Source organism: Nicotiana tomentosiformis, chromosome 12 (genome assembly GCF_000390325.3).
Source record: "Nicotiana tomentosiformis chromosome 12, ASM39032v3, whole genome shotgun sequence".
Taxonomy (NCBI): domain Eukaryota; kingdom Viridiplantae; phylum Streptophyta; class Magnoliopsida; order Solanales; family Solanaceae; genus Nicotiana; species Nicotiana tomentosiformis.
This window is the reverse complement of record NC_090823.1, coordinates 113,054,859-113,063,994: the sequence shown is the minus strand read 5'-3', so window position 1 is coordinate 113,063,994 and position 9,136 is coordinate 113,054,859. Positions and strand designations below refer to the sequence as shown.

The 9,136-nt window shown below is 35.5% G+C and overlaps 1 protein-coding gene and 1 non-coding gene across 2 annotated transcripts; one reads left to right on the top strand and one right to left on the bottom strand.

Annotated features, from left to right (window-relative positions):
- Positions 1-2,297: 2,297 nt before the first annotated feature.
- On the top strand, positions 2,298-2,756 carry LOC117276489 (uncharacterized). The gene is made up of 3 exons (XR_011412774.1): positions 2,298-2,406; positions 2,510-2,555; positions 2,649-2,756. It is a non-coding gene; the product is annotated as an uncharacterized protein (transcript).
- A 3,068-nt stretch (positions 2,757-5,824) lies between these two features.
- Positions 5,825-9,136, bottom strand: LOC104095051 (probable glutathione peroxidase 8). The gene is made up of 6 exons (XM_033655816.2): positions 8,945-9,136; positions 7,453-7,529; positions 7,045-7,106; positions 6,667-6,785; positions 6,126-6,293; positions 5,825-6,035 (listed from the first exon to the last, which is right to left on the bottom strand). The coding sequence occupies exons 1-6, from the start codon at positions 8,996-8,998 to the stop codon at positions 6,003-6,005; spliced, it is 513 nt and encodes a 170-aa protein (XP_033511707.1). The 5' UTR covers positions 8,999-9,136; the 3' UTR covers positions 5,825-6,002.

Genomic DNA, 9,136 nt, shown 5'->3' with positions numbered 1-9,136 from the left:
AATAATTTATGATTTTTCAAGTAAGCAGGCAAATAATTAATTTGACGATGTATAGACACTCGTCACCTCGCCTATACGTCGTTCACATGCATTTCACATAACAAATAATTTAAGGGTTCTATTCCCTCAAGTCAAGGTTAACTACGACACTTACCTCGCTTTGCAAATTCCAATCCATTACTCAACCACAACTTTTTCTTTTAAATTTACCTCCGAAAGGTTCAAATCTATTCACAAACAATTCGATATATTCAATACGAATCATATGAATTAATTCCATATGAATTTATAAATTTTTCGAATAAAAATCCGAAATTCAATAAAATATTCTGTAGTGGGACCCACATCTCAAATCCCGGAAAAACTTATGAAATTCGAACACCCGTTCCGATACGAGTTTAACCATACAAAATTTGTCCAATTCCGATATCAAATGGACCTTCAAATCTTAATTTTTCGTTTTTTGGAAGATTTTAGAAAATCTGATTTTTCTTCCATAAATTCACGGATTCATGATATAAACGAGTATAGAATCATGAAATATAATCAATATAGGATAAGGAACACTTACCTCAATGTTTTTCCCTGAAAATCGCCCAAAAATCGTCTTACCCGAGCTCAAAAATGGGAAGGAGTTGAAAATGGGTCGAAACCCCATTTCTAGAACTTAAGTTCTGTTTCTGGGATTTTTACCCTTCGCGCTCGCAAAGGTACTCTCGCGAACGCGAAGCACAACTTTGTGCTGTCCAACTTTTACTCTTCGCGAACGCGAAGCTTGCCTGGCTTGGCCTTTGCGAACACGAAGGCAATTGACCTGGCCAGTCTCTTTCCCTTCGTGAACGCAAGGCTTCTGTCGCGAAGGCGAAGCTTTGAACCTCAAGCCTTCGCCAACGCGGTCGCTATGTAGCGAACGCGAAGCACAAAATGTGCCTGCCCCAATTTGCTCTTCGCGAACGCGAAGAAGGAAACCAAAAGCAGGTTTCTGTAGTTTCCTCAAGTCCAAAAATGATCCGTTAACCATCCGAAACCAACCCGAACCCTCGGGGATCCAAACCAAATATGCACCCAAGTCTTAAAATATCATACGAACTTGTTCGCGCGATCAAATCGCCAAAATAACACCAAGAACTACGAATCGGACACCAAATCAAAGGAAATTTTCAAGAAAACTTTAAAACTTATATTTTTACAACCGGGAGTCCGAATCACGTCAAATCAACTCCGATTCTCACCAAATTTGGCAGACAAGTCATAAATATTATAGTGGACCTATACCGGGCTCCGGAACCAAAATACGGACCCGAGGTCAATATATCCAACATCAGTAATTTCTTAAAAATCATTAAGCTTTCAAGCTTCTAATATTTCATCAAAATTCTATATCTCGAGCTAGGGACCTCGGAATTCGATTTTGGGCATACTCTCAAGTCCCAAATTACGATATGGACCTATCAAAATTGTCAAATCACTGATCTGGATCCGTTTGCTCAAAATGTTGACCAAAGTCAACTCAGTTGAGTTTTAAAGCTCTATTTCACATTTTAATTCATTTTTCTCATAAAAACTTTCCAAAATATTATACGGATCGTGCACGCAAGTCGAGAAATGATACATGGTGCTTTTCAATATCTTAGAATACAGAATTACTTATTAAATTCAAAGATGACATTTTGGGTCATCACATTCTCCACATCTAAAATAAACGTTCGTCCTCGAACGGAGTTAGAAAAAGTACCTGAACTGGAGAAAAGGTGTGGATATTTACTCCGCATGTCCGACTCAGACTCCCAGGTAGATGTCTCTACCGGCTGACCTCTCCATTGCACCCGAACTGAAAGATAACTCTTAGACCTCAACTGTCGGACCTGCCAGGTTAGAATAGCTACCGGCTCCTCCTCGTAAGTCAAATCTTTGTCCAACTAGACAGAGCTAAAATCTAACATATGGGATGGATCACCATGATATTTCCTGAGCATAGACACATGGAATACCGGATGAACCGCTGATAAACTAGCTGGTAATGCAAGCCTGTAGGCTACTTCACCCACTCTTTCAAGAATTTCAAAGGGTCCGATATACCTAGGGCTCAACTTGCCCTTCTTTCCGAACCTCATTACACCTTTCATAGGTGAAACCCGAAGCAATATTCTTTCTCCAACCATGAATGCAATATCACAAACTTTACGGAAAATTATACGGATTGCGCACGCAAGCCGAGGAATGATACATGGTGTTTTTCGAGGTCTTAGAATACATAATTACTTATTAAATTCAAAGATGACATTTTGGGTCATCACACCATGACATGAAAACTCCATTTATATCAACGCAAGCATGGATTAAATCGCTAAACTACTCCATTGTTGACGATTGGAGGCCATGGATTGTCAATGGTCAAGTTGCAGGGTGCGTTACCAAAATCTTATTTTTTCTTCAGTTCTAACTTTGATTAGCACACCTCTAGATTTAAAGAGTGAAATTGAAATCTTTAATCTTTATTGTTGCATAGATATACAAGAAGTTTCTCCAACCAAATGACATTTGCGACATTGAAGGCAAGAATAGACTTCCATTATTTTTCTATTACCTAAATATATATGTACTTCATTCTTTTGGATCTAACTCATGTGGTCATTGATCTATTTCAGGGAGCAGGACATACTGCCCCAAATTGGGCACCAGCAGAATGCCTTGCCATGCTAAAGAGTTATCAAATGAACCACTCTAGACAAAAGGGCTGATCATATGGTCCGCACCCCACCTACAACTCTAAAGTCGTGGATTTGAGTCACCAAACAAATGTGAATCAAAGGGAATAAAAAAAATGGACCACTCTAGTTGATTTTAGAATCTATTTCACAATTTATTTTTCTCCCATTATTGCCTTTCTCTATAATAATGGTCTATGGAATCTCGTCAATTTTATGATAAATAATTCTAGAGATCTATGAAGCGAGCTTTTGTAAATTTATAAATATTTGCAATATTCTTATATTCGTCAAAACATTGGTTAGGATTGTGATACAATTAAGGCAAGAATTTCGAAGAGAATGTGATACAATTAAGGTAAGAAATCTAAAATTTATAGAAATTGAATTACCATATATTCTATTAACTGTTCTGCATTTAAAAGGTTGCGATCTCGAGGACGAAAAATTTGGTGATATTAAGGAGTTACCTCTATTAAAAGAGATTTTCATTACGTTCAAATCTCTCCCACAACTTTTTACATGCTTTTCAACAAATGCCCTTCTATTTTTGAATTAACGTTGAAAGATCGTTCTCCCTAAATTTCTTCTCAGTGCCTTATCTTAGTGAACTTAAAAAGGTTCATTTGAATGGCAATAGAATTAAAAGCTCGAAATTTGGAGGAGTTTCACTTGTTTAGTTCATTATCATCAGCACTGAAAATTAATTTGTGCACTTGCACTAAGCTAAAAGTCCTGAAAATTGATTGTGAGTACATTCCCATCAGATTTCCTAAAGAGATCCTTCGTGCATTTTCGCATCTTAAATCCTTGTTTCTTTGTTTGGGCAAAAGATTGAATAAAATCAAACTTTTGAGTCATGAATTGGAGAATTTAAGCGTAAGTAATATGGTTGACTTATAAGAAGCTATCATTGTTACTAACAAATTACGTTCTTTTAAGCTAGTAGATACAAAATTCCCAAGCTCGTACAGGCCGGTTGGTTCAAGGCTAATGGAAGTTCAGATTGGATTGAAGTATGTTCGTGCAACCAATAGTTGCTTGAGTTGAGAACTTATACTGAAAATTTGGGTGAAAATATCACCATTTCCTTGGCAACTGAACCAAAGGTATGTTACATGGCTAAATGGCCAATTGATAGCTACATTATGTTAGTTTTATTTTGAGATTGGAAATTTAATGTGCCTATTATTGAAAAGGCGCAACGTTAATTTCTGTGAAAAGAGGTATTCAAAATTGTAGGACACGTATCTTCAATAACTGAAGTGTATCTAATATTTGTCGAAGCACAACATCACCTTCCTAGCGCATACTAACTTCTTGTTTGCTAATTGTTGATCGTCTTTGATCTATTCAGTATTTCCATCTTTAGTATTTTCTCAACAATTTCAGAGTAGATAATTTTTCCATTTAAGTTTGACTTTTCGGGCTGAATTTCATTATCTATGGAGGAGGGAAAATTTCATTCAGACAATTTTGGAAGAAATATTCAACCACTTTGTATCAAACACAAAAATTTTGAAAATACTCTTTTCGTTGGTACCAAGATATAAATCTTTAATTGATGTACTGTTTCGTTAATATTTTCCTATCTGCACTCTCTTTCTCCCCTTTTTCATTGTACATATAATGTTATGAATTTGTAGGTAGACGAATTGAAAGGCCGGGGAAAATGCAACAAGTGGTATAAATGCAGTAATTGCATGCATTGGTGCAATTTCTTGAAAGGTTTTAAGATTATTGAATTAACTACCAGAAAAGATCAAATTAGCTTGGAGCTCCAATGGTAATTGCCTCATAACACACATCTGATTTTTCTTCTTCTTCTTTTTTAACAGTGCTACTGAAATTAAAATCAATATACAATTTAGTAATTTTTCTAGAAAACCTTATAAACTGGTCATATTTTTTCATATATTAACTGATTAGTTAACTATAACTCTGATGCAGGTCTGAATAAATCAGAACCGCAACTATGCAAGAGTGCTTCTTGAAGCAACAAGCTTTTTCCTTAGAGAAACAATAATACCCTACCAAACTTCAACAACTAGAAGATGGAAATAAGTAAACATCAAATATCAAACAATAAACAATTGTCAGCTGGAAACCACACAAACAATAAACTGATAGACCAATGATGTCAAATGCCTGGATATCAGTTTCAGGAAATGTTCAGCAGATTGGTAACTATTGTTTGTCTAAGTGAAGGTTAGTTTTGAATATTGACAAAGGAAGCTCAGGCATGAACCAGGTCTATCCCTTGTATGCATAGACACGGGTAGATTCGAGCATGTGAGATGCACGTGAAGGAGATAAGCTTAACTTGGTACAATTGATATCTCCTGATCGAAAAGGTTACATAATCGATAGGGAGAAGGACTCCTTAATCAAAGAGAACACTATCCAAGATAAGAGAGAAGTTAGAAGTTGAGGTCAACTAGAACTATTCCACCAAGAAAGAGTAGCATTAGAACTCTAGTTATTTCTTCATCTACTAACTCTATATATTGCAGAATGTTCTCACTCTACAGGGAACGTACAAAAGCAGAAGTTAAACGTGAATTGAGAGCAAAATAGCAAGGCATTTTGCAAGCAATTCGTGTGTGATTCAAGTGTGCAAACTTGAAGTTACATGAACCAGATAGAAGAACCAGCTCCAAGTGTATGTCTTTTATTCTAATTCAATTGTAGTATGTGTTTTCATATTGTACCTTTCAGCTTTATCTAGAGTCAATTGTAATAGGTACTCAGAGTATTCAAATTAAAGTTAACTTGAAGTTGTCGCAACAGTTAGATGCTGGTTGCCACAATGGGATTAGAGTTAATCCTAGGTTTACAAAAGTGTTTTGTAAATGCTGTTTTTTGGCCCAGTGATTTAGTGGAGAGTTTGGGAAAATCCTACTGAGAAGTAGGTCGTGATTTTTTCACCTTTTGAGCCAGGTGTTTTTCACGTAAAATACTTGTGTTCTTTACTTTCCGCATTTACTGGTTCAGCAATAGTAGGTTAAGGAACACATAGAAGAACCCGGTCTTCTATAATCAGTTTAGGCGAAAAATTGGATATCACACAAATCACCCCCTCTTGTGTGTGGTATTGAAGTTAAAAACATCAACTATCAAGAGAGAGAATAATGATTAATAAATAAGTCGGTTTAAAATTTCTCCAAAAGAACATACAAGTTCTGTTATCAGATCACCAAATGAAAATAAGGGACAAACTACTACAACAAAACCAAGCCAGAGCATTAACAAGTCAAAAATTGATACACATCGGTGAAGGCTCAACCTTGGCAACTACACAATTTCCAGCAGCTTTATTATATCCCTCTACAAAAAGATCATGACGCCGCCATAAGAATCACTACACAAATTATGTTATACAAGCAGTTGGAAGAAAAACTAGCACAAAACGGTTACCTCAATTGTCAGAGGAGAGGTGGTAGGATAATAGCGATCAGCAGCCTGTCCATTCTTATCAACCAGGAACTTAGCAAAATTCCACTGAATATCATCCCCAAATATTCCCCACTTTCCCGATTTCAAGAACTTATAAAGAGGAGATGCATTTTCACCATTCACTTCAATCTATTCAAGAAAGATCACACAAAGTTGTGAATAAAAAGAGACTCCATTGAATAGTAAATCATGATTCTACGACCATGAATTCTAGGGGAACAGGTTATTTCACAATGTAATTGTGTCCATTAACAATGCAACACGAATGCTTACAATCTGACAAAAGAGGTCTATGAATTTATTATATATAATCTAATTTAGGATAAAAAATGCAACTTTTCTATTTTTTAAGGATATTCTAACAAAACAGTAATCACTTTTAAAACACTGAAACACAAAAGCAGCGAGAGGTCTGTTTAAATGATGGGACATATTACCAAGCAAATCACCAATTAGTAGCTAATAAAACAATGATCTATCAAGAATATTGTTCTTTCAATACCTTGTCAAATATAGGGAACTCTGACTTGAAACGTGTACAAACGAAGTCTAAGATCTGATCATTGCTCCCTGGTTCTTCCTCGCCAAATTGATTGCAAGGAAATGCCAATATTTCCAGGCCTGTGTTTAAATATTAAAAGAACTTAAGTTTCAAATCTAAAATGGAAAGAAACTAAGAGACAAATAAGGGCAGTTTACTGATGCTCATAGCATAATAATTTGATTCAAATAGTCTAGATGTAAATTTCAACTGAAGATAATGTTTCATTCTTTTCAAACACTACCCTTTCTTCTTCTTTATTGGCAGAATTCATCCTCCTAAATATAAGTTGAGAAACAACCAGAAGAGTAAAATGGTCACTTGACTAAATACGCATACCTTGATCTTTGTACTTCGCATATAATTGGTTGAGTTCTGCGTAGTTTGGGTTAGTCATCCCGCTGTGGACAACACAATTGATTACGTTGAAAAGTTCAATGGCGAGAAATATTATATGAATCATAGAATGTGTAAAACAAATGAAAGAAAAGAAAAGAGTTAAGATAGGTAGCAATACTTGAGAAAGCTGACAATGTTTTATGTTGGCTGAAGTTCTTGTAATGTTCATTGGTGATAATAAAATCATTTAGTTACCAAAAAAGAAGAAACAAATTCTTAGAATTATGATTTTCATCTTAACAAAGGTTGTTTGTTTCCCTGGACTTCAACTGGTACTTGAGAAATTTCAAAAAGAAATCACACACGCATACAACTCTAGATGTGATGGATGGAAATTGATGATTTTACCACTTTGAAGCAACATTCACGATAAGTAGGACCTTTCCTTTGTAGCTACTAAGATATATATCATTTCCCTTTGAATCCTGTGAGCAAAGGAGACAGTATGCTCAGAAAAGGGAAAAAGGTACAAGTAAATGAACAATTTCATTGTCGTCACTTGTGCCGTTTTTATGGTATATATTTTTAGCAGACTCAACCAAGTTATTTCATCTTTTTATTATGTGTTTTCTCAGTGTTTATAGGGCGAAGGCACATAAAGGTGCTATTTCAGCATGGAGAAGAGCTAAAGCCTCGAGGCATGGGGCGAAAGCAATTAAAATAACAGCAGATAAGGTGTAGAGATGCTAATAGAAATATCTAAGCATGTGTGCATCTTCTCTGCCTCCTTTCATTCTGTTGAATAGTTGAAATTCAGCATTACTTCACGTCCTTTAAGATGGAAATGGGAGCCATAAATGGACAAACATTGGATAGTAATGAGAGTGATTAGATAGTAAATTTGGCATAAGGGATTGGCTAAGTGCATAGAAAGGAAAATGCAAAGCTCTTACATTTATGAAAAAGAAGAACCCTTTTACAAAAAAGGGTAAGGTGATTTCTTCCTATTTTCTTAAACCTTGGTGGCAGTGTTCTCAGTACTTGTACTGTTGAAAGTTACAAGTAAGGAGAAATAGTCGAGGGACAGCCTTGACATTACTATTATTTTATTTTTGTTTCAGAAAAAGAAATAGACACCGTTCTACTTAGGGGTGTCAATTTAACCCCAAACTCATTCAACCCGTCGAACATTGGGCCGCTCATTGATCCGCCCATTGTTAACTCAGCCCATCTTGACTCAATCCATCTAAAGTTGGATTTATTCTTAGCCCAAATTGATCTATGAACAACTTCGCTAAAATATTTTTAAAATAATTCTTTTTTGTTTGTATATTATATATGACCATAACAAAAGATAAAAAAAAAAGTCTTATTTACTAATTAAATAATTCGTAATAAAATAACACACATTAATTAAAGCTTGGTAAGAATTTGGCAGGTTGGACTATGACCCAAATTTTAGCCCATCTTGACCCAGTTCATCTCAGCCCAAGTAACTTATGGAAGGGTCATTAACCCGCCTATTCATTGACTCAACCCATTTTGACCCGTCCAAAATCAGTCCAACCCGCTCATTTGACACCCCTAGTTCTACTCAAACATAAGGTACTTATCATACTTTATACTTCCATCCAATCTTTCCCTCAAAATTAAGATGAGAAAACACAAATATATGCAACCAAATAGATGAGAAATCCCTTCAATCGATGCCTATTCTAGTGTAATATTTCCCCTTTCAATAAAATATTGGGGATCATACCTAAGCTTACTTTTTTTTTCCTTAAAGAATTTGGCAGTATATATTGGACAGATATGCAATGAACTAGAGTTAGATCAGAAATAGAAGGGATTAAGTTAGATATGGCAGAAGAATTAAAGACTGAGGACATTAGGAGCTAACCTTTACAGTGAAGTCAAAAACAGATTCTGGTTTCTTCTCTGATTGGCTTGCCATTGTCGATATGAGAATTTGGCTTCAGGTACTAAAGTCTGAAATCAAAAATATCCAACCAGGCATTGACCCATTAATTCTTTTATGAATTAAAAAAAGTTCGTCTTTAGGATATTCTAGGGGAAAAAATGGTCCTATTTG

What these genes read in the sequence shown, in the direction of transcription:
- LOC104095051 (XM_033655816.2), bottom strand. Translation starts at nt 8,998, where the DNA reads ATGGCAAGCCAATCAGAGAAGAAACCAGAATCTGTTTTTGACTTCACT. An exon ending in TTTTTGACTTCACTGTAAAG is followed by an intron (nt 7,530 to 8,944) that starts GTTAGCTCCTAA and finishes CTTTGCTCACAG; the next exon opens with GATTCAAAGGGAAATGATAT. An exon ending in GTGAATGTTGCTTCAAAGTG is followed by an intron (nt 7,107 to 7,452) that starts GTAAAATCATCA and finishes TGTTGTCCACAG; the next exon opens with CGGGATGACTAACCCAAACT.